The 26,833-nt window shown below is 54.8% G+C and overlaps 1 protein-coding gene across 2 annotated transcripts; it reads left to right on the top strand.

Annotated features, from left to right (window-relative positions):
* The first annotated feature begins 73 nt into the window (after window positions 1-73).
* PRR12 (proline rich 12) lies at window positions 74-25,430 on the top strand. 2 transcript variants are annotated; one of them, XM_074369240.1, is made up of 14 exons: window positions 74-645; window positions 2,161-2,273; window positions 3,252-3,413; window positions 3,498-6,814; window positions 7,287-7,932; window positions 9,834-10,228; window positions 16,939-17,055; window positions 17,297-17,430; window positions 17,685-18,160; window positions 22,355-22,480; window positions 22,584-22,681; window positions 23,894-24,040; window positions 24,149-24,244; window positions 24,448-25,430. In XM_074369240.1, exons 1-14 carry the CDS (start codon window positions 560-562, stop codon window positions 24,592-24,594), a joined length of 6,060 nt encoding a protein of 2,019 aa, XP_074225341.1. In that variant the 5' UTR covers window positions 74-559; the 3' UTR covers window positions 24,595-25,430. The 2 variants fall into 2 exon arrangements, with proteins under 2 accessions (XP_074225341.1, XP_074225340.1); XM_074369239.1 differs by having other exon boundaries at window positions 7,266-7,932.
* Window positions 25,431-26,833: the final 1,403 nt, after the last annotated feature.

Here is a 26,833-nt window from a genome sequence, read left to right as displayed (position 1 = left end):
TCTTTTTTTTTTTTTGCATTTGCACGGGATTGTGGGAGGAAGCGGAGCGCAGCCAGACACCCCGCCGCCCGCCCCCCTTCCCCTCCCCCCTCCCCCAGCCGCCTTGTGCAAAGATGGCTGCACCGTGAGCGCAGAGGAGGAGGAGGCGGCGGCGGCGGCGGCGAGAGAGCGAGCACCCAGCGCCCGCACCCACCCGGGGGCCGCCCGGGACGCCCCCTCCTGAGCGCGCGCCCCCCCTTCTCTCTTGCAAGCACCAGGGCAAAGGCGGAGACAGCGGGGTCCCTCCTCCCCCCTCTTTCCCTCCAGGGGGAACCCCCCTTCCCCCCTCCTTGGCTCGGCGGCTGCACCCCCTCCCTTGCCCGCCCCTCCGCCCCTGTCCCCTCCCTCCCCCGCCCGGGGCCTTCCCGGGCCTTCGGCGGCAGCAAAGAAAAAGAGAGAGAGAGAGAGAAGGGGAAAAAAAAAGCAACAGCGGAGGGAGCGGCGGCGGAGGAGAGCGCGCGCGCGCCCCCTCCCTCCCTCCCTCCCTCCCCCTCCCCCCAATTTCCACCGCGGCCAATTCATGGACAGGAACTACCCCAGCGCCGGCTTCGGGGACCCGCTCGGCGCCGGGGCGGGATGGAGTTACGAGAGGTCAGCGAAAGCTAGGTAAGGAGCCGAGGGTGGCCTGGAGGAAGGGGCCAAGGGGTGGGGGCCCAGCCGGGCCAGGCCCGCCCGGCGACGCGTGCATCGCAAACTCCCCTCCGGCTTGCAAGGGAGCGGCCTTCCCCGGTTTGCAACAACGCCGCCGCCCCAGTTTGCAAATTGCAAACTCCGCCAAAGCCAGCTACGGCATGCAAAGAGAGAGATGCAGCGGGAAAATGGGGGTGCAAAACAATTTCAGACGGGAAGGCCTTGGGAAGGTGGGAGGGACTGGCGAAGCAAGGCCTGGATTTCCCCCCATCCTTGGATTCCCGGCTTGCTGACCCCTCCCCCCGCGCCCCGGGCTCTGCTCTTGCAAAGGTGGGAAGGAAAAGAGAATTAGAACGCAGACCTGGGGGGCGCGCCCCCCCAGGTCCTATTGTTCCGGGACTGCGCGAGACCGCGCTGCTCGGGCCCCCCCACGAAATTCCGCGCGTAGAGTGGGCACAGGGCCCCGCCCCCTTCCTAAACTGGGGTTCTGTGTGTGTAAGGGGGGGGCCTGGCATCTGGGACACGCCCCCTTGAACTCCCCCACCCCCAAAGACAGAATTCTAGTTAATGGCGAGGAATGAAGTGTTTGACCTCCTGAGTCTGGGCCATGGATTTGGGCCGTTGCATAGGAAGATTCGGATGTTTCCCGGGTGTGTGGCTGTGTGTGTGTGAGCCTGGGCCCAGTGTGTGCGTACCTGGCAGGCTGTTCACCTGCGAATCTGCCCCTTTCCTGCTGTTTATTTGTGTCACGCCCTCACTCTTCACCTGCCCCTCCCCCTCCCCCCACACACCTGGTTTCCCAGCATGGCTAGGCATGACCCCACGTGTGTTAGTATTTTCCATGTGGGACTCCTCGCTCTGTATCTTTCTTTCCCCACGAGTGAGTTGGATACTGGTTTGCACACATACCTAGCTTTGCATGGGCCCATGCATTTCAACCCAGGGGGATGGAAGGTGTTCAAGTCCGCACTTGTACCTGGTACTTTCCCCGAGTCCTGTACCCTCCCCGCCCCCCAACCCTGCCGTTTGGGTAACAATCTGCCTCCTGCTCCCGCCTCGGTATGCACCATCCCATGAGGTTCAGGGCCTATGTGCTCCCACATGTCTGAAGAAGAGGGGGCGTCCCTCAAGGGTTGGCCCCAGGGCCTTGTGTCACCTGCTGGGTAGGAGCTGTGGAAGGAGGTTCACATTTTCAACTCAAGGCTCTTTCTCTGACTCTTGACCCTGTTTGTCTCCTTGTGCATGCCTGTGTTTGTAAACGTGAGGCTATCTGGGCTCTATTTCCTGGGGCTCGAGTGGAGACCATTTTTATGGCTCTTTAGGTGGGCACTCCGGTTCCCTTGTCTTCTTTCCTTTAGGGCCCAAAGTTCCTTAGGATAACCCCCAGTCCAGTCAGCTGGAAGATTCCCCCCAACTCCCCCGGGGATTTGCTAGTTCCCTTCTCTGAGGGCAGCTTCAGAGGATATCCTAACATCTCCCCCTTCCCCCCAGCTTGGTCTATGGCAGCTCCAGGACCTCGCACCCCGAGACGGACATCTTACACCGCCAGGCCTACGCGGCCCCCCACCCACTGCAAAGCTATGCCACCAACCACCACCCGGCAGGTACGGCCCCCGTCCCGCCCCCCGGGCTGGCCCTCCCTCCGAAGCAGCTGATTGGCTGCTTAAAGTTCCATCCCTTCCTAGTTGGCTGTGCTCTGCGTCCTGGCCCGCCCCTTGCTACTTCTCCTCTGATTGGTTTTTCTGGGGCTGCTTAATTTCACGCTGGATTCGTCCGCCCCTGTTTCTGGCCCCGCCTCTTTCGCTCCAATTGGTCGCGTCCTCTCAGCCCTCAGATCCCACCTTCTCTTCCAGGCTTTTCCGCTTCTCCAGCCCACCCCAATCCCTGCCCTTTGGGTTTGCCCATCCTCTTGGTTCCTTGGTTCTCTGAATTCTTTTCTTCCTGATTCCCTTTCTTCCTGATTGGCTCCGATTCTTCGACCCTCCCCCTTTCCCTTAGATTTGCACACTACCTTATTCTTCCGCTGTGGCCCTGCTTCTAACGCTTCCTATTGGCTCCCTTCCTTTGATCCTGCTGCCTTCCTTCCTAGATGGATCTACTACGAGACTGTGGTGTCCAATTTGATCCTTGATCCTCTAGGTTGGGTCCTTCCCTTTATTCCTCTCCATTTTTTTTTTAATCTGCATTCTCTCTCTTTGACTCACCCCCTTTTGACTTGTTTTCTGGTTCTCCCAGTGGCTCCAGTCACCCCAAGCCTTCCCCTTTCTGGAACTGCCTGAATCCTTTGACCTCTCATGGACCAAAAGGACTCTCTGCCATTTTGCTCCCACATTTTTTACTGCTGGATTTTTCTATTACTTTGTCTACCTTTCCCCTCCTGGACTCCTTACTCTTATGATTGTATCAAACCTCATCCTGCCTACTCTCTCCCTAACTTATCTCTGCCCATTTTTTCCTCTCTGAACCTGACCCTTCCCTCCAACCTGTTTTCCTGACCCAGCGTGCCTTTGGCCTGCTCTTTTTCCCTTTTAACCCTGCCCTATCCCCCACCTAGCTGACTCTACCCCCCTGACCCTTGCCAGGCCTCTCTGGACTCTTCGACACTGGCCTCCACCACGCAGGCTCAGCAGGGCCCGACGCCTCCGTCATGAACCTCATCTCGGCCCTGGAGTCCCGGGGCCCCCAGCCTGGCCCCTCTGCCTCCTCTCTCCTCTCCCAGTTCCGCAGTCCTTCCTGGCAAACAGGTAAGCCCATCGCCAGCCCAGGTGGGCCTGGGTGGGGCTGGCTTGTGGTCAGCTCTGACCTATGGTCTCCTCCCTCATCCCCAGCCATGCACACGCCAGGCCCCACGGAGCTCTTCATCTCAGGCGCCCTGCCGGGTTCCAGCACCTTTCCATCCTCCTCTGCCCTGTCGGCCTATCAGCACCCGGCTTCCTTTGGCAGCCGCCCCTTCCCAGTGCCCTCATCTCTCAGCCTCCAGGACCCCCCATTTAGTCCCCCAGCTAATGGGCTTCTGTCCCCTCATGACGTACTGCACCTGAAGCCCTCGCAGGCACCCACGGTGCCCTCCTCACTAGGCTTTGAGCGCCTGGCAGGGGGTGGTGTCCTGGGGCCCGCTGGTCTTGGCCCAGCCCAAACTCCCCCTTACCGCCCTGGCCCCCCAGACCCACCCCCACCTCCCCGCCACCTCCCAACTCAGTTCAACCTGCTGGCTTCCTCTTCCGCTGCTGCCGCCGCCGCCGAGCAATCCTCTCCACAGCTCTACAACTTCTCGGGTGCTGCCCCGGGCCCACCGCCACCCGAGCGGGCCCTGCCCCGCCAGGACACCGTCATCAAGCACTACCAGCGGCCAGCCAGTGCCCAGCCCCCTCCACCCCCGCCACCAGCCCATGCCCTCCAGCACTACCTGAGCTGCGGAGGCAGCTACCCTTCCATGGGCCACCGGGCCAACCTGGCCTGCAGCCCCCTGGGTGGTGGGGAGCCCTCCCCAGGCGCTGGCGAGCCTAGCAAGGCTGGGCCCAGTGGAGCCACGGCCGGGGCTTCGGGCAGGGCTGCAGGCCCCGAGGCAGCAGGAGGAGGTGGGGCAGGGGGTGGTGGTGGAGGTTACCGCCCCATCATTCAGTCACCTGGTTATAAGACAGGCAAAGGTGGTTATGGGGCAGCTGCAGGTGGTGCCAATAGGCCCCCACAACCCCGTTCGACTGCCACGCCCAAATGCCAGAGCCTAGGTGGGCCTGCAGCTGCCTATGCCCCTGGGAAGGCCTCTGGGGCTGCTGGGGCTGGGGGCCAGGCTTATTCCCCTGGTCAGCCCCAAGGGCTTCTAGGGCCCCAGGCCTATGGGCAGAGCTTTGGAGGAGGTCAAGCACAGGACTTGAGCAAGGGCCCTAGCTACTCAGGGGGGCCCCAACAGCCCCCCAATGGCCCCCCGCCTCCTGGCCTAGCCACATGTCAGAGCTATTCCCCAGACCAGCTGCAGGGGCAGCTCTATGGGGTTCAGGGTGAGCCGTATCCAGGACCAGCCGCCCACTCCCAGGGGCTACCCACAGCCAGCCCCTCACTCAGCTACAGTACTGGCCATTCGCCAGCACTCTCGGGCCATGGAGGTGGTTGGGGGCCCAGCTCCCTGGGGGGCGGCGGAGAGGCCAGCCCCTCTCACATCATCCGCCCGCTGCAGTCGCCGCCTGCCACCGGCCGCCCACCTGGAGTTGGCTCTCCAGGAGCCCCTGGCAAATACCTGAGCTCCGTCCTGGCCTCGGCCCCGTTCCTGGCCCCCCCAGGAGCTGGCAGCTACGCAGCTGGAGCAGGTGGCTACAAGGGCAAGGGGGACGGCTCTGAGCTGCTGGCTGGCCCTGGTGGGCCTCCTGCTGAGCGCACTGAGGATGAAGAATTCCTCATTCAGCACCTCCTGCAGGCACCCAGCCCCCCGAGGACCTCAGGGGCAGATGGCCTGGTGGGCGAAGATGGGGCAGCGGATGCCTCCAAGGGACTTGGGGGGAGTGGCGGGGCTGGGGGTCCCCCAGGCACGCCCTACGAGCTGGCCAAGGAAGACCCCCAGAGGTACCATCTGCAGAGTGTCATCCGAACCAGCGCCAGCCTTGACGAGGGTGCCACGGCAGCCCTGGAGCTGGGCCTGGGGAGGCTGAAGGAGAAGAAGAAAGGGCCAGAACGGGGTGGCGAGACCCCCGAGGGGCTGGCCACCTCTGTGGTCCACTATGGGGCAGGTGCCAAGGAGCTGGGGGCCTTCCTCCAAAAGAGCCCCCCACCCCCACCTCCCTCGGCCCAGTCTGCCCAGCCTACCCCCCACAGCCTCCTCCTGGAGGCCGGGGGCCCTGATCTACCACTGGTGCTGCCTCCCCCACCCCCCCAGCTGCTCCCTTCGGTCCTCAGCCACGCTCCCAGCCCCTCTTCCAGTGCTCCCAAAGTTGGTGTCCATCTCCTTGAGCCGGCCACCCGTGATGGGGCACCCCAGCCCCCACCGCCGCCCCCTCCACCTCCACCACCCATGCCCCTCCAGCTTGAGGCCCACCTCCGCAGCCATGGCCTGGAGCCAGGTGCCCCTAGCCCCCGCCTGCGACCCGAGGAGAGCCTGGAGCCACCCGGTGCCATGCAGGAATTACTTGGGGCCCTGGAGCCACTGCCCCCTGGGCCTGGTGACACTGGTGTGGGCCCACCAAACAACGAGGGCAAGGATCCCTCAGGCGCCTACCGCAGCCCTAGCCCACAAGGCACCAAGGCCCCCCGTTTTGTGCCACTCACCTCCATCTGCTTTCCTGACTCTTTGCTCCAAGATGAGGAGCGCAGCTTCTTTCCCACCATGGAGGAGATGTTTGGCGGAGGGCCTACAGACGACTATGGCAAGGCTGGGCCCCCTGAGGACGAGGGTGACCCCAAGGCGGGGACCGGGCCACCCCCAGGACCGCCTGCCTATGATCCCTATGGGCCCTACTGCCCTAGTCGGGCGTCTGGAGCCGGTCCCGAGACCCCCGGCCTGGGCCTGGACCCCAACAAGCCGCCTGAGCTGCCCTCCACGGTCAATGCCGAGCCTCTGGGCCTGATCCAGAGTGGGCCACACCAGGCGGCCCCACCGCCCCCACCGCCCCCTCCACCACCGCCACCACCTGCCTCAGAGCCCAAGGGAGGCCTGACCTCACCCATCTTCTGCTCTACCAAGCCAAAGAAGCTGCTCAAGACGTCCTCCTTCCACCTGCTGCGGCGCCGGGACCCTCCCTTCCAGACACCCAAGAAGCTGTATGCCCAGGAGTACGAGTTCGAGGCGGACGAGGACAAGGCCGATGTGCCTGCCGACATCCGCCTCAACCCCCGGCGCCTGCCCGACCTGGTGTCCAGCTGCCGCTCCCGCCCAGCACTCTCACCCTTGGGCGACATCGACTTCTGTCCTCCCAACCCAGGCCCTGATGGACCCCGGCGCCGTGGCCGCAAGCCCACCAAGGCCAAGCGGGATGGGCCACCCCGGCCCCGGGGTAGACCCCGGATTCGCCCTCTGGAGGTCCCCACCACCGCTGGGCTGGCCTCGGCCTCCACACCTACAGACGGGGCCAAGAAACCCCGGGGCCGGGGCCGAGGCCGGGGCAGGAAGGCTGAAGAGGCAGGGGGTACTCGGCTGGAGCCCCTGAAGCCACTGAAGGTGAGGGGGACTGGGTTCCAGATGCCTGAGTGTTGGGGCCACATTTGAGCTTTAGGGGGCATGATGGGGGTTTATATTCTTAAAACCCCTAGGGTTCCACTGTTAGGGAGATCTGAGAATTGAAAGTTTTGGGTCTAGAGGTAGGTCGGGGGTTAGAGCTTGTGTTCTTAAGTTATAGATCCTACAGGACTATGAGTCGGGGGTCCTAGGTTCCTGGGTCTTGAGGGAGGCGGGTCAGTGACTAATGAGAAGGAGACCCCAGTCCTGTTATTCTGGAATCAGAGTCAAGGGGTCTGTGGGCTTGAATTCTCAGGTTCTATAGGCTGAGAATTAGAACTTAGGGCTCTTAAGTCGGGTGAGGGCTGGGGCCCCAGACTCCTGGGCCTAAGGGAGGAGGGGACTTGGGGCCCCGGACACGTGGGCCCTGACTCCCCACCGCCCCCATACCTAGATCAAGCTGTCTGTGCCCAAGGCCGGCGAGGGTCTGGGAGCCTCATCAGGCGATGCCATATCAGGAGCTGATCACAACAGCCTGGACTCTAGCCTCACTCGGGAGAAGATCGAGGCCAAGATCAAGGAGGTGGAGGAGAAGCAGCCTGAGATGAAATCCGGCTTCATGGCCTCCTTCCTGGACTTTCTCAAGTCAGGCAAGCGCCACCCGCCGCTCTACCAGGCCGGCCTGACACCCCCACTCAGCCCCCCCAAGAGTGTGCCGCCCTCTGTGCCGGCCCGAGGCCTGCAGCCCCAGCCCCCAACTGCCCCCGCCGTGCCACACCCGCCGCCTGCCAGTGCCTTTGGGCTGGGAGGCGCACTGGAGGCTGCCGAGAGTGAGGGGCTGGGGCTCGGCTGCCCTTCACCCTGCAAGCGGCTGGATGAGGAGCTGAAACGGAACCTCGAGACGCTGCCCTCCTTCTCCTCGGATGAGGAAGACTCTGTTGCCAAGAACCGAGACCTGCAAGAGAGCATCTCCTCAGCCATCTCTGCCCTCGATGACCCGCCCCTGGCCGGGCCTAAGGACACCTCTACCCCGGATGGGCCCCCCTTGGCCACCGAGGCTGCAGTCCCAGGGCCACCCCCTCTCCCGGGGCTCCCCAGTGCCAGCAGCAACGGCACCCCTGGTGAGCTCTGAGAAGGTGGTGTGGGCTCAGGGGTTCCCTGTCCTTCGCGTCACCAGGTCTGATTGTGTAGGTTTGGCACTGGTCACATTGCAGATGATGGAGATTTGCATATTTATGAGGCTAGCTTCCTACTTGAGAGCACGTTTTGAGAAAGAGGCATCTTTTTCTAATCTGCCCACAGGTGCTAAGTGGAATAGCAGGGACCCTAAGGTGGGCATTGGAGAACACTGGGGGACAGGGCAGGTGACAGAGTTCTGGGAGAGCTTTTAAAACTGGTGGTGGATATGGGACCTGAGAAGGCCTCTAGGAGTTAGAGATGTGTGACAAAGGGCAGAAGAGGGTTTCAGGGGCAGAGAGATGTGGGGAGGGGTGTTTAAAGAGAAATGTTAACATTGACTAGTCAGATCTTGTGAGGGTTCATAGGGAAGGGCTGGGGTACAGCCAGGTCTGGGTGGTGTTCTGTCCTGCGAGAGATTTGGACAAAATTTAAGGGGCTGTGATGGGAGGGGGAAGAGGCATTGGGGGGATGAAAGAGTCAGGGTTTGGAGAAGGGCATTTGGAGCCGTTGATGAGGAGGTTTGGGGGCTGAGAGGAGTCTTAAGGAGTGGAGAGGTCTGGGAGGTTGTAGAAAGCGGGAAATGGAGTAAGAGGCTGAAGGGATGATAAGGGAAGAGATGAGAAACCCTCGAGGGTTCTAAGCAGACTGCCAGGATCTGCTGTAATGGGAGAGAGCATTGGGGTGAGAGAGCACCTTGGAACAAAGGGTCAGGGAGACTCAGCTAAGGACACAGGGATGGAGCAGAAGCAATGTTAGGAGACGGGAGGTGTTACAGAATTTCATGGGAAGTTACCAGGAAGGAGAGGGCACTGACAATGTTGAAAATGGAGAGAAGGCTGGGGACATGGGAGGGCTTGGATGGAGGAGGAGGAGATCTCTTATCAGGAAAAGAGAACTTGGAGTCATAGAGGGAGAGATTTAAAAAGTGGAAGGAATGTTAAGGAATGGGAGGTAAGAGCTACACTGGGGCTTTCAGGCAACAGAGACATTATAGGAGGCAAATAGGCGTTATAGATGGGAGACGGTTTCAGGGGCTCAAAATAACCACTGGAGCTGGGAAGGGGTCTCAGGGAGGGACCTTGGTGTGGCTGAAGGGCTCTTGGGGAGCCGAGAGGCAGTAAGGGGCAGAGGGGCTGTTAGCACGGGTGGGGGGACATTCAGGGACAAGAGAAATGGTGCTCAGGTGGTGAATGGTATTTGGGAGCTAGGAGGCATGTTGGGGCAGGGCCAGGAGCATCATAGAGACTAGGCTGGGGGGCAGGAGGGAGCTAGAGATGGGAGGGGGCATTGATGGGACTGCAGAGGCCTCCTGGCCATTGTGGTGGGGACACTGAACAGTGGTATTGGAAGACAGAACTACCCTAAGGTACAAAGGGTTTTTGGGAGGCTGGGGAAAGATGGGGAGGAACAGAGCAGCATGTCTGAATAGGAAGGCTCACTAGGACATTGGAGAGAGAAGTTAAACGGCTGTAGGCTTTCTTGGAGGTGTCTGGGAACAGGGGGTGGGAACTGAAGGTCAGGGAGGGGACAGGTGAGCAGGGGCAGGCAGGAGCTTTGAAGGAGAAGGAAGGGCAACAGAAGAGGAATAAAAGGTGGGAGAGATGGGTGCCAGGTAAAGACCTTAGTTTGATCAGGAGGTATGTTGGGGTGCAGGGCCAGAAGAGGGCTGTGTTGGGACCCAGGGGGAATGGGCAGGGAGGCCTTTCACTGACAGCAGATGTGAGTGGGGACTTGTGGGACATTGATGGGCAGCAGGTTGAAGCTCTGAAGCCTAGCCTTGGGGGTGGGGTCCAGGGGGCCTCGGAGTCCAGGCATCCAGCCCTGACGCCCCTCTCGCCCCCAGAGCCCCCGCTACTGGAGGAGAAGCCCCCGCCCTCACCGCCCCCAGCCCCGACGCCACAGCCGCCAGCCCTGCCCTCGCCACCCCCGCTGGTGGCCCCAGCACCGATCTCACCGCCTCCACCGCCCCCGCCACCCGCGCCGACCCCGCCGGCCCTGCCCTCGCCGCCCGCTCCGCCGCTCCCGCCCGCCGCCGCCCCCCAACCTGAGGAGCCCGCCGCCCCGTCCCCCGAGGACCCCGAGCCCCCAGACGCCCGGCCCCTGCACCTGGCCAAGAAGCAGGAGACCGCGGCCGTGTGCGGGGAGACGGACGAGGAGGCCGGCGAGAGCGGCGGGGAGGGCATCTTCCGGGAGCGCGACGAGTTCGTCATCCGCGCTGAGGACATCCCTTCCCTCAAGGTGAGTCCTTGTCGGATCGGTCGACAGGGCCCAATGCTATGGCCACTGGAGTGTTTACTTAGCGCCTGTTAGGTGACAGGGCCAGTGCTGGGGGCTGCAGGTACAGTCCTGGCTGAGAGGCCCTCTGGGCCTTCTGAGTTGACAGTCTGATGGGGCTGATTGAGGTGACCCGCTGAACCAGCGTGGACTCACCGGCCTCTGGGACGTTATCTGGGTGTGTATGTGTGTTACCTATACATAAGATATGATGGTGGTTGAGATTTATTGTATGCACTCTGCTCTGCGTGCTAGGGTTGTACTAAGATCAGGGCTTGATCTTACGAAGATTCTAACACCAACTAAGGGATGCTTTAAAGGCGACTTGTCCTTATAGATGGAAACGGGAGGCATTGACATGACATACTTACTGAAAATGCACACACGTAACCTGTAAATGTAATAGCCTGTGGTTTGGAAACACTTTTATGTCAGACTGTATCTTAAACACCTTACCTACACCAGACCATTCACTACTTGCAGTTACTCTCCACGCAGGGGGAGTATTCCTCCCCCGCCCCCTCCCTATCCATCCTGCTGCCTGTTTTTATAAATAAAGTTTTATTGGCACATAGCCCTTCCCATTTATTTGCATATCCTCTGTGGCTACTTTCCCTGTACAATAGCAGAGTGGGGTGGTTTCAGCAGAGCTTAGGTGACCCACAAAGCGAAAAATATTTCTTGTCCGCCCTGTTATAGAAAAGGTATACTGACCTTTGCTGTACTTTGTTCATTGGACAGGTAGAATTGGATTAGAGGGTTAATAAAAGAGCTTGACAAGAGTAGGTGACATCAGATGCCTGCATAGTGCTTCTTACAGGGCATAAGATAGAGTAGGTCAGCAAGCCATTGTCACCTGATGGTGACATCTAAGGCTAAGGCCCTTCTTTATGTTAGTAACTGCCAGACTGGGTATTGACTCTGGGGCAGGAACCATGTTTGGTCCTGGATGTATGTTAACACATTTAATTTTATCTTGGGTGTTTTTCCTTCTAAATTATAGAAAAAATTGTGAAATTAATTAATTGTAAGGATAATGACTATCATGACCTTACCTTGTGAAGTATGTTTGTTGAGATGAACCGAATATGCTTTTTCCTCTTATTTTCTCATGTTTTTTTGTGGGAAAAGTAGGATACCAGGACTGTGTTGTATCCATCACCCAACTTTAACCAGCATCAAACTCCTGATTGGTCCCACTTCCCCTCCGCTCTGGCATATTCTGCCCCTCCCCTTGCCCCCCCATCCCAGACCATATCTTTTTACCCACACTTTTATCATCTTCTTAACGTGGTTTTTGATATGTATCTCTTGTAAAGTTTCGTTTGTATGTATCAAAACCCCAAAACCATCAAAATTATAAAGCAAAATGCTGGGGTGAATACTCACATCCCCCACTACTCAGCCAGCGACCGGAACAATCCCAATGCCTTGAGTCTTGATGTCCTTCCCTGGCCAGCCCTCCTGCTTCCCTCACGATGTTCTCACTCCTCTGGTGCCGTGTATACATCCTCTCATTTTAACCTTAAGACTTGTATTTGGCCATCAGCCTGGGACAGGCAGGAAAGATGTCAAATGAACACGGTGATCGGAACAGCTACCAACACTCGGGATAGGATCAGGGGTACATCACAGTCAGAATTCAGCGTAATCTTTTTTATTCTTTAATCATGGTAACTAATGCATGCCACGAAGTTGATCATTTTAACCATCTCTAAGGGCACCATTCAGTGGCATTGAGTATATTCACATTGTTGTGCAACCATCATCACCATCTGTCTGTAAGATTTATAGTTGTAATCGCCTTTCTTTATAGGGATTACTATTCCCATTTTACAGGGAAGGAAACTGAGGCTCAGAGCACTAAAGTAGGCTTCCCAGACTTTCATAAGTTTTGGACCCGCACCTAGTTCTACTGGCACTGGGAGCCACTCTCTCAGCACCAGAGTCAGCTGTTCTCTGTGTCTGTTCTGTCAAACACTGATTGCAGCATCGGGCCAAGTGAACAGGGCTACTGGGGTGGAGACCATGACTGTCCCCAGTTTACAGATGAGGAAGTTCACGTTCAGAGAGAGAATCATTTGGCTGGCGGGTGCCAAGCCAGGATTGGAGCCAGGGCCATCTGATACCATCGCCCAGCTGGCATGGGGCAGGGGAGGGGGCCAGGCGAGGACTCAGATGCTTAAAATACAACACGAGTATGTGTTATAACTGAGGACTCACAGCCCCAGGATTGAGCCATTCACGCAGATGAGGACCTGTTCATGTGCCTGGAGTCAGAGCAGGCTGGTGGCGGTGTTATTAAGAGCCCAGCTTTGGTGTTAACCTGACTGGCTTGAATCTCTGCCACTTCCCAGCTGGACTGATGTTGACCCTTCCTGAGCCTCAGTTTCCTCATCTGGAAAATGGGGCTGGTTGTATTGGTACCTGCTTCACACAGTGTGAGAACTCAGGCATTCTGGCTTGTCCAGTGCCCTGACTGTGGGTGGCACACAGAAGATGCCCTATAAACTTGGCCTCTGTTGTTGATCTCAGTGATCTTGGGCAAATCTCTAGTGCAGAGCTTGGCAAACATTTTTTGTAAAGGGCCAGACGGTAAATATTGTAGGCTTTGCAAGCTACGTAGGGTCTCTGCCGTGGATTCTTGGTTTTTGTTTGTTTTTCTTTCTCACAATCTTCTAATGGAGAAACCAGAAAGGAGAATAGCTCAGTGGTAGAACTCATGCTTAGCATGCATGAAGTCCTGAGTTCAATCCCCGGTACCTCCATTATTGAAAAAAAAAATGTAAAAATCATTCATTCTTAGCTCATAGATCTATAAAAATGGGCCACGGGTCATAGTTTGCCCTAGAACAATGGCAGTCCCATAGAAATGTCATATGAGCCATACATGTTATTTTAAATTTTGTCGTACCCATGTTTTTTAAAAATTAAAAGTTTTGTGAGATATATACACACATAAACACAGGGCTGTATTTTCTTTAACCCAGCATGTCTAAATATCATTTCACCATATGGTCAGTGTGGAAAAAGCTAATGAGATTTTTTTTTTTTGAGGGGAGAGAAGTAATTAGGTTTATTCATTCATTCATTTATTATTATTTTTAACGGAGATAGTAGGGCGTGAACCCAGGACCTCATGCATGCAAAGCACACGCTTTACCACTGAGCATTACCCTCCTCCCTTAATGAGATGTTTTATGTTCTTTCCTGATTACTGAGTCTTTGAAATCCACTGTTTACTTTGTACTCATGGAACGTATTGATTTAAGTGAGCTGCATTTCGAGTACTCAAGAGCCACATGTGGGGAGGGGCTACTAAATTGGACAGTGTGGGATCAGCACCCTCATCTCTGCTTCCTCACCTGTAAAATGGGAGTGATAATGTTAACTCCCAGTTCCTGGAGATGGTGAAGATTTAGCAGGGTGTAAACTGTGGGCATGTAACTGTGAGCATGTAAGAGCTTGTTGGATGGAGAAAAGTGTGGGGAGGGCAGCCTAGGCAGCGAGAAGAATCTGTGCAAACCCTCTGTGGTGAGGCATGCTTTATGTTTGTGATGTGCAAGGGGTCAGGGGGCTGGACAGTGAGTGCTGAGGCTGGGAAGGTGGGCAGGGTTCAGATGATCCTGGGGTGAGATCAATGGGTGCCTGTTTGAGAATCTGCTCTGGGTTGCCTGGCTGCTGCCAGGGCCCCAACCAGCAGGGAGGTGGCTGGGGAGGTGTGCCGTCCTGTGACAGTCTGTCCACTGCCTTACTTCTGTGATGCTGACTCTCCTGTTAATGAACCCTGCAGCTTTCTCCTTAACACCAGGCTGGGTGCTTCTAGCTCACTTACATCTTGCTACTTCCTGCTCTTGTCTCAGCTTCTCACAGTTCAGATTCCCAGAAGAGAATCTGATTGGTCCAGCATAGCATTTGGAGTCAAAATGGGGTTTGTGATATGCCTGTTGATTGGCTGCCTCTTGTCAGGTCTCCTCCAATCAGCTGTGGCTTCTATTTAGCAGAGGTAAAGGCAGGGCAATCTCCTAGTAAGGGGATGTGGGTGTGGCCAGTGATATGATTGGTATGAGGAGAAGCAGGAAGGACGTGGCTTTGGGAGTAGCTGATCCTAGCTGGGGAGCAGGCAAGGATGATGATGCCAAGGGGTTGGGCCCGATGACTAGGGGGTGGTGGGGATCCTGGGAGGAAGAGTGGTTTTGGGGAAGAAGCCAAGTCCAATCGGGATGTGGTGAACCAAGGGCCCTAAGTCCAACTAGAGAACCAGCCAGCTCCTTAGAGAAGGAAGATCGGAAGTGGGAAGAGACAGGAGGGAGTGCTCCCCCCTGGCTTGGGGGATGGGAGTGTGCTCTGATGTAATTTTTAAAAAATCCTGAGAACTGGAACAGGGAACACTATATCCACGTTGAGAGGGGAAAAGGCATCCCTGGTGGGGGGCCTTGTGTAGGCAGAAACCTGAGGTCAGAAAGTCTGGGGTTTGTCTGCTGAGCTTTGAGGGTCTGGATTGCCTGCTGGGCAGGGGTGCGGGAAAGAAAGGAAACTGAGGCAAATGCTCTGTGCCAGGCTGTGGAATCTGCACTGGGGGCCCTGGAAGGTTTTAGAGCAGAGCAGGGTGTAAATGAACTGAATCTTTGAAAAGGTTTTGAAATGGGCTGAGGGAGCCAGGAGGGAGGGCTGAGAACCATGGTATCCTGGAGGAAAGCACGTGGTTGGGATGCCCATATTCCTGTCTCATCTTGCCTCACTCTTCTTTTTTTTTCTTTTTTTTTTTAAATGCATGTACTGGGGATTGAACACTAAGCATGCGTTCTACTACTGAGCTCTTCCCACCCCGCTCATCCTGCCTCATTCTTGTATGATGAGACTTAAGCCCAGAATCCTGCTGGACCTCTTTTTCATCAGGTTATTGTAACTCCTCCTTTTTGTTCCCTTGGCTGATCTGAAGGATATAGAAAATCATGTATGTAAAAGCATTTGACCAAAAACCAATAATGGATAGCGAGTACCTGGCACTCAGGCACCAGTGCTGCAGCTGTTGCCGGTGGCAGACATCACCAATTGATCCCAGCACTCACTCCTGCTAAGCTTAGCATTCAAGGCAGCCATAATTAATCAACTGGAGTACTCATCATCTGAATCCTGTTTCTCACTTGACTATGGTTTCTTTGGATGCAAGGACTTGCCCCTAATTCATCTCTGGGTTATCACAAAGTCCAGTGCACGTTTCTTACTGTATTTCTTATTCTTTACTTACCTGCATCTGTTAGTTTTCTTCTAGAGTCACAGTTGTCACCTACTTTATTTGGCAGTCCCTGGTCATCACCCAGCCCCCTCATGGAAGGCATGGTCCTTCCAGGACTCATTTCAGTGTCACTTCTTCGAGGAAGCATTCTTGGATTCACACTGAGTTCAAAGTCCTCCTTCTAGGCTTCTGGGGCAGCTGCCATTAGCACATTTATTACTTGTGCTGTTATTTTTTCCTGCCTGTCTGGCTCCCCTGCTGCTCCCCTCACTCCCCAACATCAGGTGCTGGGTCTGACATCCTTTGGTTCCCAGTGCCCAGCTGGGGCACACAAGCCTTAGGGTGGGGGTCTGAGTGTGCTGGGGGAAGTGGAGATGTGGAAGCGTTTCTGTCATTGTGTACTACCATGCTATAGACAGGCTGATGAAATCAGTGGTCTCCGGTAACCTGTCACCTGTCTATTCTTAGCACAAGCCGCCAGCTGTTTTGTTTATTTGCTTGTCTGCCTTGTTACCTCTATAATGAAGACCCCCAAAAGGCTTTGTTCATCTCATTCACCACCGGGGCCCAATACCGTATCCAAAAGATGGTAGGTGCTTAGGTTTTGTCATGTCTTTGAGTAATGTGGATGGCTTATACCATACCACTGTAAAGCTCTAGTACCTAAAACCTTGTAGCCCAAGAACGAGTGGCCTGATTGAGAGTGTAGACAGTCCCCGATGGTTCAAGTTAGGATCTTTCAGCTTTGTGATGGTGTGAAAGTAATATGCATTCCGTTCAGAAACCATGCTTTGAATTTTAAATTTTGATCTTTTCCTGGGCAAATGACACGCACTACAATTCTGTCTCATGATGCCAGGCAGGGGCAGCGAGCAGCAGCAGGCCACCAGCTCCTGGTCAGCCAGGCCGTCAATCACAAGGGTAGACAGCTGATCCACTTACAACCCTTCTATTCCAGGCAACCATTCTGTTTTTCATTTACAGTACAGTATTCAATAAGCTGCATGAGTTACTCCACACTATTATAAAATGGGCTTTGTGTTAGATGGCTTTGCCTAGCTGTAGGCACATGTACATGTTCTGAGCATGTTTAAGGTAGGCTGGGCTGAGCTCTGATATTCGGTAGATGAGGTGTATTCAGTGCATTTTCGACTTGCGATGTTTTCAACTTACGATGGATTTACTGGGGTGGAACCCCATGGTGAGTCGAGGAAGCTCTGTATTGGGGAAGCCATAGCAAGGCGGAAGCTGGATCCCCAGAGCTGAGAGCATCAGGAGGCCAGAAGATATCTGTCAGCTGGATGTTCGTTGATGCTTGTTGACTACGATGCCTTTTCTCTAAGGGGGTGTGGAGGGAGGACAGAGGGCCAGGAATTGGGGGCGGGAGGGCAGGACTGGGGATTGACCCTGCCCGCCTTGCTGTGCCCCTCCTCAGCTGGCATTGCAGACTGGGCGTGAGCCCCCACCCATCTGGCGAGTCCAGAAGGCACTGCTGCAGAAATTCACTCCGGAGATCAAGGATGGGCAGCGGCAGTTTTGTGCCACCAGTAATGTAAGCCTGCAGCCTGGACTCGAGGCACTCCGGGGAAGGTGGGGGGAGTGTGGAAGCCAGGATCCCCCTCCCACATGGCTCTGATTCCCCCTGGGTCTGAGATATGTCAGGTAGGGGGTCTCCACCTCCCAGCAGGCCCCGTGTAGCTGCTGTGGTGGCCCAGGGCAGGGTGGGAACAGGGTGTTGGGCTGCCTGGCTGGGACGGATAAAGGAGTCCTCACATGCTTCTTTCTTTCCATAGTATTTGGGGTATTTCGGGGACGCGAAAAACCGGTACCAGCGCCTTTATGTCAAGTTCTTGGAGAACGTCAACAAGAAGGATTATGTGAGGGTCTGTGCTCGGAAACCCTGGCACCGGCCCCCAGTGCCTGTCAGGTACTGCAGGGGCCAGGCGGCAAGGTGGTGGACAGGGCTAACAGGGGTGGGGATGGAATGTGCAAGAGGGAAAGAGTCAGGGTGGGGTTGGGGCACAGAGACCCAAAGAGAGGAGAATAGAGACCAACTCAACAAGAGGGAAGCTGGTTCTGGGCTTGGAGCTGTGGGCTAGGTGGTAGGGGTGGGGGTACCCCAGGAGGAGAATTTGGGCTTCAGGGGCTGTTGACTGCAGTCCCTTCCATGTCCCCTTCCAGACGATCTGGGCAGGCCAAGGGCCCCACCTCCGCTGGGGGCAGCTCTGCACCTCCCCCCAAGGCCCCGGCACCACCTCCTAAGCCCGAGACGCCCGACAAGACGACAACTGAGAAGCCCCCAGAGCAGACGCCGGAGACGGCTGTGCCTGAGCCCCCTGCCCCTGAGAAGCCATCCCCTCCACGGCCTGTTGAGAAGCAGAAAGAGAAGGAGAAAGAGCGGGCAACGCGTGGGGAACGGCCCCTGCGGGGCGAGCGGGGCACTGGCAGCCGGCAGATTCGGCCCGATCGGAGCCTCGCCGCGGGCCAGCCCGCCACCTCCCGCCTGCCCAAGTCCCGGCCCACCAAGGTGAAGGCCGAGCCGCCCCCCAAGAAGAGGAAGAAGTGGCTGAAAGAGGCGGCAGGCAACACGACAGGCGGGGGCCCACCAGGCAGCTCCTCGGACTCGGAATCATCCCCAGGGGCACCCAGCGAGGACGGTAAGGCCATCGTATGGCTGATGGGAGGAAGCTCCTTGGCCTTCAGAAAGGGAGATAATGGGTGAGGGCTGTCCAGAGGGCTCCAGGTAACATGAGCAAACAGTCACGGTAATAATATGTAAATTAAAAACAGTAGCAATAGCTAACAGTACTGTGGCACCTAGTGTATGACAACCTGTCTTGTAAGTTCTTTCTGTACATTAACTTACTTGCTTTTTCACAGTAATCTTAGGAAGTGGATACTAATACTATTCAAATCTGAGATACTCAAATACAGGTGAGGAGCCTGAGACACCAAGAGAGCGCAGCACAGCTGGAATGTGGCGTCCCACCTGAGTTAGCGGAGCCCCAGGCTCTGTTCTCCAACGCTGTACTGTTTGGTCAGGCAGGTTCTGAGGGCTGCAGAAGATGAGGGACCAGCATCTATCCTGGAGGCCCAGAGATGGTAGTGTTTCCTGTGACTCACTGGTGACTCCAGGGAAGGAGCATCACCTCTTTGTACCTCAGTGACCTCACCTGTAGAATGATTAATAATAAAGCAAAATGGGTATTCACAATAAAGCATGTAGGAGGGAACTTGCCTGTAATGGGCACCAGATGTGAGCTCCATTGCTTAAAATGATGTCTGGTTTATTTATGATGGCAATCACAAGAAAAAAAATACATGTACATGTATGTAAAGTAAATGTGACAGCCAACTTTCATTGATCACTTATTAGGTGCCAGGCATTGTTTTAAGTGTTTTACATGTTGGCTCATTTTATCTTTACGTAAACCCGTGAGGTAGGTGCTGTGGAATTACGTTCATTTTAAAGATGAGAAAACGGAGGCTCTGGGAGGTGATAGGACTTGCTCAAGGCCACAGACTCTTTCAGGTGTAGTGCAAGAGTAGCCGTTTCAGCAGAGACTAAGCATACAGCTAGTCAAATGACAGAGATGGAGTTCTCTTTCCATCAAAGCCCTGTTGAAGTTGGGAGGTTTGTGGAGTAGAAAAGGCTCTTCTCAAGGTTGTCCAAGGTCCCAGTTTCCTTTCCTCTGGTTGCTCTGCTGCCCTGCAACATGCTGTCCTTCACCGCGTGGTCAGAGGCAGTCCAGGAGCCCCACAGCCGCAGTCTTGCCAGTAGGAAGGGACCCCAGGGTAGGGATATGGCTGACCTTCCTATTAAGTGCCAGATCTGGGAGTGGCCGACATTCTTCTCATATCCCATTGGTCAGAACTAGTCACACAGACACACTTAGCTGCAAGGGGGCCTGGGAAGTGTAGTCTTTTAAGTGGGCAGTCAGTGCTCAGTCAGGCCAAATGGAAGCAGTTAAAACTGAGACAGAGGAAGGTACAGCAAAGGAGAAGTTTGACCAAAGGCCCAGATTTGCAGGTCTTTTTTTCCTTGCCTCTGACCCTCAATTTTCTTCTCTTCTGGAACAAATTATACATTTAATTCACATACAATGTAGCTCACCTGTTTAAAACCCATCATTCTTTGGCTTTTAATATAGTCACAGAGTTGTGCATCCAACTGGCAATTAATTTTAGACATTTTCATCACCCCAGAAAGAAACCCTACTTCCTTTGGCCATCACTCTCCTTCCTCCCCTCCCCTATTCCTAAACAACCAGTAAATGTATTTCTATAGATTTGCCTATTCTGGACATTTCATATAAGGGATATTGTATAACATGCAGTCCTTTGGGACTGGCATCTTCACTTAACATAATGTTTTTGAGGTTCATCCATGTTGTAGCATATATCAGTACTTCATTCCTTTTTGGGGGGGGTAATAAGGTTTATTTATTTTTATTATTATTATTAATTTAAAGGTGGTACTGGGGATCGAACCCTTGACCTCGTGCATGCATGCTAAGCCTGTGCTCTACCACTGAGCTCTACCCTCCCCCTTTTTTTCTCCTTAATTAAAGTATAATTGATTTACAATATTACAGTAATTTCAGGTGTATAGCATAGTGATTCAGTATTTTTATTGATTGTATTCCAGTTAAAGTTACTATAAAATATTGGCTGTGTTCCCTGTGCTATACAGTGTATATCCTTGTAGCTTATTTCTTATTATTATTCGTAGTTGTTTGTAGTACTTCCTTCCTTTTTATGGCTGAATACTATCCCATTGCTTGGATCTACCTTGCTGTGTTTATCCATGCCCTAATTGATGGACATTTGGGTGGTTTCCACTTTTTGGCTAATGCTATTCTGAACATAGGTGGACAGCCCTGAATTTTCTGAGGCTGGGAAATGGGGGGAAACTGAACTCTACCCTCAGGGAAGCAGTTCCCCTGCCAAGGGTCAGTATCTTTCTCTGGGTCCGGGTCTTTCTCCCTTCTCCCCATTTGACCAGGGCCCTTTCCAGGGTAAGAAGAGCCTGACTCTTGTCTGGGTGCCCTGAAGGTTCTGCCCAGACCAAGAGGCCTCAGAACCAACCCTTTTGCTGGTCCAAGACTCATGAACCCCTATGTCTGGAAGTGGATGCTCTCTACTTTCTTGGATTCACAGTGAAAGTTCTAGAAAGAGGCTGCAGTGATGGCTCCTTTCCCTCTTAGCTCACTCTCGTCCAGTTTCCTCAGCCTCTTTCTTCAGGTGTTAATTGAGCACCTACTCTGTGTGGAAACTGGGGTCCCAGCAGTGAACAGAATAGACAAAAACATGTATCCTCATGGGAGCTTACAGTCTAAGTGGGGGAGTCAATCAGATAAATATCTTATGTAATAGGATATGGAACAATATGAAAAATCAGCAGTGTAAGGCCGGGTGGGATTAAAGGCAGTAGAGAAAAATAAATCCAGTAAAGAGGAGCCAGGCAGAATACTGGGTGATGTTTTCAGGGGAGCAGGGAGTTGAGTAGGGCTTCTGGAAGTGATCCTGGAGCAGAGATCTGAATGCAACAAGGTCTGGGTGGTGTGACTAGGGGAGAGAACATTCTGGGCTGGGCGTGTCTGAGGATCGGGAAAGAGGCCAGTAGCTGGAGGAAGTGAGGGCAGAGAAGGAACGGGACCAGATCTTGGAGTGACCAGGGGCCTGGGGCTTTGTGGCCCCACTGGAAGGATTTTATCACGAGCAAAACAAGAGGCCTGGGAGGGTTCAGGCCAAGGCTTGATGGGGTCTGACTCCCGCTGCCAAGTGGTCACTCTGGCCTCTTGAAATGGCTGTCAGCAAGGTCCATCCACGTGGATAAATCAAGTGGACATTTCTCATGCTTCTTCCTCAGGGATATTTTGGGGTTTTCTCACACATAGCCCTCCTGTTTCTTTTTCCCCTGACGATGCTCCTTCTTGGCTTTCTGTTGGGTGAACCTCAAGTCCCTCGCTTGGCCTTGTTGCTGCTCATTCTGTGCCTCTCACTTGGCAATCTCCTACAACTTCCATGAGCCTCAGATTTGTTTCTTCCCCCAGCCACCTTCCAGCTCCCACTGAGCTGTCCTAATTTCTCTGGCTCAGGCACAGCCCCCCTGGCTACCCGGCCACCAGGCCAGAGCCTCCAGGCGCACCCCTCACCTCCATGGCAGGAAAGTCCCCAGCCCTGCCCCTCCCTCTCTGACCGCCCTGTCCCTTCTGCTCTTTACCACAGCCCTGGCCCTTTGGCCCCGGCCTCTGGTCTCACCCCTCCAGTCCATCCTGATACGGCCTCAGAGTGGTCTTTCTCCACTTACCCTCGCCTGTCCCTAGCTCATGGCTCTCCTGTGGCTCCCTAGTACCTGCCAGAAAAAGCCTCTGCCCTTTCCTCCTCTTCTTGGAGGCCCCACGTAGCCTGGGGTGGGGGGTGTGGGCTGCACTGACTTGTGTGGTCTCAGCTCCAGTCTCCTCCCTCAGTCTTGCCTTTCGTGATCTGATCTCTCGGACTTGATTCACTGGTTTGCAAATCAACTTCTGCTGCTTCTTTAGACTTTATTGAAGCTGCACGGAACTAGTGAACACAAAGTTCGCCAGCCTGGAGTCCTCTTTCTGTTCACTCAAGGCTCAGTTCCCGGGTGACCTTTAACAGCCATCCAAGTCTTGTCAGGCTGAGCTGTGATTCACCAATACAGTGTATTGTACTGGTGTTGAATAGTGTTCTCCAGCGGACTTGGACCTCCCTGAGAGCACGGATTTCTCTTCAGGTCTCTGGGGCTTAGAACACTGTCTGTCATACAGGCGGCCTCAGAGGAAGTTGGAATAATAGGTCCATGTCTCATTTTACTTTTTTCCCAGAACGGGCAGTGCCTGGGCGTCTGTTGAAGACTCGGGCGATGCGGGAGATGTACCGGAGCTACGTGGAGATGTTGGTGAGCACAGCACTCGACCCGGATATGATCCAGGCTCTGGAGGACACACATGGTGAGCAGAGGCCCAGGGGCCCAGACCCCAAGCCCCCAACCCCTCCTCTGCCCTTGTGCCTTGTGGGGCAGCAGCGCTTTTGACGCCCCTCCCTGTCTTTCAGATGAGCTGTACCTCCCACCCATGCGGAAGATTGACGGTCTCCTGAATGAGCACAAGAAGAAAGTCCTGAAGCGGCTGTCGCTGAGCCCAGCCCTACAGGTGCTTGAGGGGCCGGAAAGGGAGGTGTCTGGGGCCCCGAGGTCAGGCACAGAGGAGACACATGCATGTCAACCACTGCACTGGTCCCCAGAGCATCAGGTCCTGGAGTGGGTGATCGTTGGAAGAGCCAGGCTTGGCCAAGACAGTAGTGGAGGACTGGGCTGTCGAGAGGGGATCTCTGGGTTCCCAGCAGCCCTGCAGGCCCAGGTGGAGGGGAATGGGGATAGTGTGGCCAGGTTGACATGAAGGTCTGGGAGGGGAGCTGGGAAGGCCGGGCAAAGCATGGTTATGGAGTGCAAGCCTGGGGGCAAAGGGTAGACTAGGGCCTATACCTAGACCTCATTCTGGGGCACAGCGTTGAGCGGTTCTCTGTCCATGTAATTCAGGCTCTTCAAATCTCAGGCTCCAATATGAAGTCATCTACATAATTTCCCTTTTGGGGTGGAATATTAGGGTGACTCCAAGAATCCTGGGAAAGAACATTAATCTGGCTCTGAGAATTCTGATGAGGATGTTAGTGTGGTGCTGAGAATTGGGGGATTAAAATGTTAGGATGGCTCAGAATTTTGGGATGGAACATTAGTCTGGCCCTGCGGGTTCTTGATGGATGTTAGTCTAGGTCTGAGAATTCTGGGATGGATTTTAGGCTAGCTCTGAAAATTCTTGGAGAGATGTTAATCTGACTATGAAGACATGGGGTAAAATGTTAATGTGGCTCTGGAACTCTGGGTGGGATCTTAGGATGACTGTGAGTATCGTGGAATTGACTGTTAGTCTGGCTCTGAGAAGTCTGGATCGGATGTTATGTTAGGGTTAAGAATTCCATTGTGGAATATGAGGAACAGGTCTGAGAATCATGGAATGGATGGACTATTAGTCTGGTTTTATACTTCTGGGATCGGTTAGCCTGGCACAAGGGATTCTGGATTTCAGGCTCTTAGAATTTTGAGTAGGATGTGAGCTCTGAATCCTGGGATGTTAGGTGTCTCTGAGAAGCTTGGATCTGGCCACAAAGCACATTTTAAGGGTCACCAGGTATGCCTAGGTTTTCGCTGTCCTTGGAGGACACCAAGACTCCCAAGTGTCTTTCCTGATCTGCAGTTCCCTAGGGGAAACCGAGGCATCTGACCACTTGAAATCTGAGAACTGGGGGGTGGTTTTGGGGTGTGTAGGTCCAGGGAGGTCCCCTCTGACCCCATGGGATTCCCGCAGGACGCCCTGCACACGTTCCCCCAGCTGCAAGTGGAGCAAAGTGGGGAGGGCTCCCCCGAGGAGGGGGCCGTGCGGCTGCGGCCAGCGGGGGAACCATACAACCGCAAGACGCTCAGCAAGCTCAAGAGGAGCGTGGTCCGAGCCCAGGTGGGCCCGGGGCCCCGGAAGCAGTGGGCGGCGTGGGGAGAGCAGGGAGCGGGGCTGCCTAGCACTGGGCACAGGGGGAGCTGAGGCTTCTGCACTCTACCTGCCCAGGAGTTTAAGGTTGAGCTGGACAAGTCGGGATACTACACGCTCTACCACTCACTCCACCACTATAAGTACCACACTTTCCTGCGCTGCCGGGACCAGGTGAGCCCACCCGCAGTGCGCATGTGTCACCCTGGGATTCAGGCTCCTCCCTGGACTTGGGGGTTCCCTCCCCCCGCCCCCACCTCACATGCCCTTCTTCCCTCAGACCCAGGAGTCCAGCTCCCTACCTGCCTCCCCATGGGACACTGATCCCTAGGACCCCAGCCCCCTCCCACCCCAGCTCCATGTTCCACCCCCTGCAGACCTTGGCCATCGAGGGCGGCGCTGAGGACCTGGGCCAGGAGGAGGTGGTCCAGCAGTGCATGCGGAACCAGCCGTGGCTGGAACAGCTCTTCGACTCCTTCAGCGACCTGCTGGCCCAAGCACAGGCCCACAGCCGCTGCGGGTGACCCCAGCCCAGCCTGGGGGTGGGGCCACCTCCTCCACGAACCGAGAATTGGGACAGAACTGTGCCCTCAGGAGCTAACCCCTGGGCCCTGGTGCCGGGGAAGGTGGGGGGGGGTCATTGGTCAGGGTGTGTCCATGCTGCCCCAACAGGGCAGGGTTCAGAGTTCGACTCCCCCCTCTCCCAAGCTCTCTCCACTCCCTCCCCCCTCCTCCCACTGTCCGGTGTACAGAGAAATTATTTATATATATGTATAAATGTCTATTTAGTAACGGTTTCCCTTCCCCCTTGCCCCAATCCCCCCTCCACGGCCATAGCCCCAGCCCCCTCCACCTTGTACATAATGTATAGGAAAAGTCTATGTATGGTTGAGGGGGGCGGGGCGGCTTCAGAGAGCTGGGGGACCCCCTCCCCCCCCAAGCCCCCCTTACAGGCCAAGATCTTTGCTAAAGGCCATTCCCTCCCCAGGGCATTTGGTGTCGGGTGGGAGGGGGAAAATGCATCTTGTTAATTATTTTTAATCTTATTTATTGTACATACCTGGGGCGGGGGGCTGGGGAGGTCGGGGGGGGAGGGTCCCCTCCCTTTGCTCCTCCCACTCCTTTTCTACTGCGATTTGTCTGTGTCTGCCCCCCCACCCTCCCCACCCCTACCCTCACCCCATTGTCATCTGGATGTGGTTCTATTTTTTATCAGTCTCTTCTCTCCCCTCCTAACCCCTCTGCTCCCATCTCCCCCCTCCCCTTGTCTCTTGCTCTCTCTTGGGCTTCTGTACAACTCAACTTGTATACACTGTGTACACACAACCAGCCAAACGAAAACCCAATGGCAAACACTTTACTGGCTGGCTGGAGTGCCTCTGTCTTGCGGCGTGCGGGGGGCTCAGGGGATGGCATAGACAAAGGGTCTAGAACGAGAAGGTGGCTTTTCTGGAGCCCTGGGAGGTGGTTGGTCTGGGATCATTATATCTTTTAGGTCTTGCTGTGTAACGATTAGCCCACCCACCCCACAACTCAGTGACTTAAACATTTATCATCATAGGGTTTCTGACCATCCAGGAGTTTGGGAGCAGGTTAGTGGGATGGTATAGGCTCAAGGCTCTCTTGTGAGGGTGCAGTCGCCATGAGTTTGACCGGAGTTACAGAAGCTACTTCTAAGGTGGCTCACTTGTGTGGCTGTTGGCTGGAACCTCTGTTCCTTGCCATGTGGACTTTGCCGTAGGGTGGCTTGAGTGTCTTCAAGACTTGGCAGCTGGCTTTCCCCAGAGTGAATGATTGAAAGGAGAGAGCAAAGAGGAAGCCACACGATCTTTGTGCCCTAAGCTCGGACACTGCGCTGTTGCTTCTGCCACATTGCTCATTAGACAAGGGTCTTTATGCCCAGCACACCCAGGGAGAGGGAGATCAAGCTCTACTCTATGAAGGGAAAAGTATAAAAATTTTTGGATTTTGTTTGGTTTTTGTTTTTGGTGGCAGGAGGTGATTAGGTTTACTTATTTATTTATTCTTAGAGGAAGTACTGGGTATTGAACCGAGGTCCTCGTGCATGCTAAGCATGTGCTCTACCACTGGGCTGTACCCCCACCCCTGGATGTATTTTTTAAACGAGGGCAGGCAGTGACAGTTGTCAGAGTTGACCAGCTTTCTCTGGGCTCCCTGAAGTAAGCTTGAAGGTTGGTCTCTGTTCTTGAACCTGAAACCATGTATAAGGTCACAAGTGGACTGGCCTTTTAGACGTTGGCCTGCAGAGTTGAGGGTGGATTCCTGTATTCTCATACCTTCTTGGGGTCCCCCAAGAGCTTGTAGACTCTTTGGCTGTTTCTCAGATATGCTGAGTCAGAACTCACTTTTTAATATCCTGGGAGGATTCTAATACACGTTCAAGTTGGAGGAACAGTGTTCTAGAACAAGCGTGTTGAAAATTGGAGGTCAACTGGCAATCTACTAGAACCTAGCTTATAAGGTAGCGAGTAAGCCATTGTCATTCTAGAGGCTGGGTACATTCTCCAGAGTAGCCCACTGGTATTCTGGAACTCTGGAGTTGGCACTGAGGATGACTGGTCAGTGAATAAAGAATCAACATGATATTAAAGATGAACATTCTAGATTCTTATAGGCAAAACTGAAGAAGAACCCCCGTTCTAGAACCTCAGATATTGCCTAGACCATCACCAGTGTTATTGATTCTAGAGCCCTGGTTTTCTAGAACAAAGAACTGACAGTAGCATTTGAGGACCACAGTAG

The sequence above is a fragment of the Camelus bactrianus genome, chromosome 9 (assembly GCF_048773025.1).
Source record: "Camelus bactrianus isolate YW-2024 breed Bactrian camel chromosome 9, ASM4877302v1, whole genome shotgun sequence".
NCBI classification, from domain to species: domain Eukaryota; kingdom Metazoa; phylum Chordata; class Mammalia; order Artiodactyla; family Camelidae; genus Camelus; species Camelus bactrianus.
Note: the sequence above shows the minus strand (reverse complement) of the source record. Positions and strands in the feature narration are given on the sequence as shown.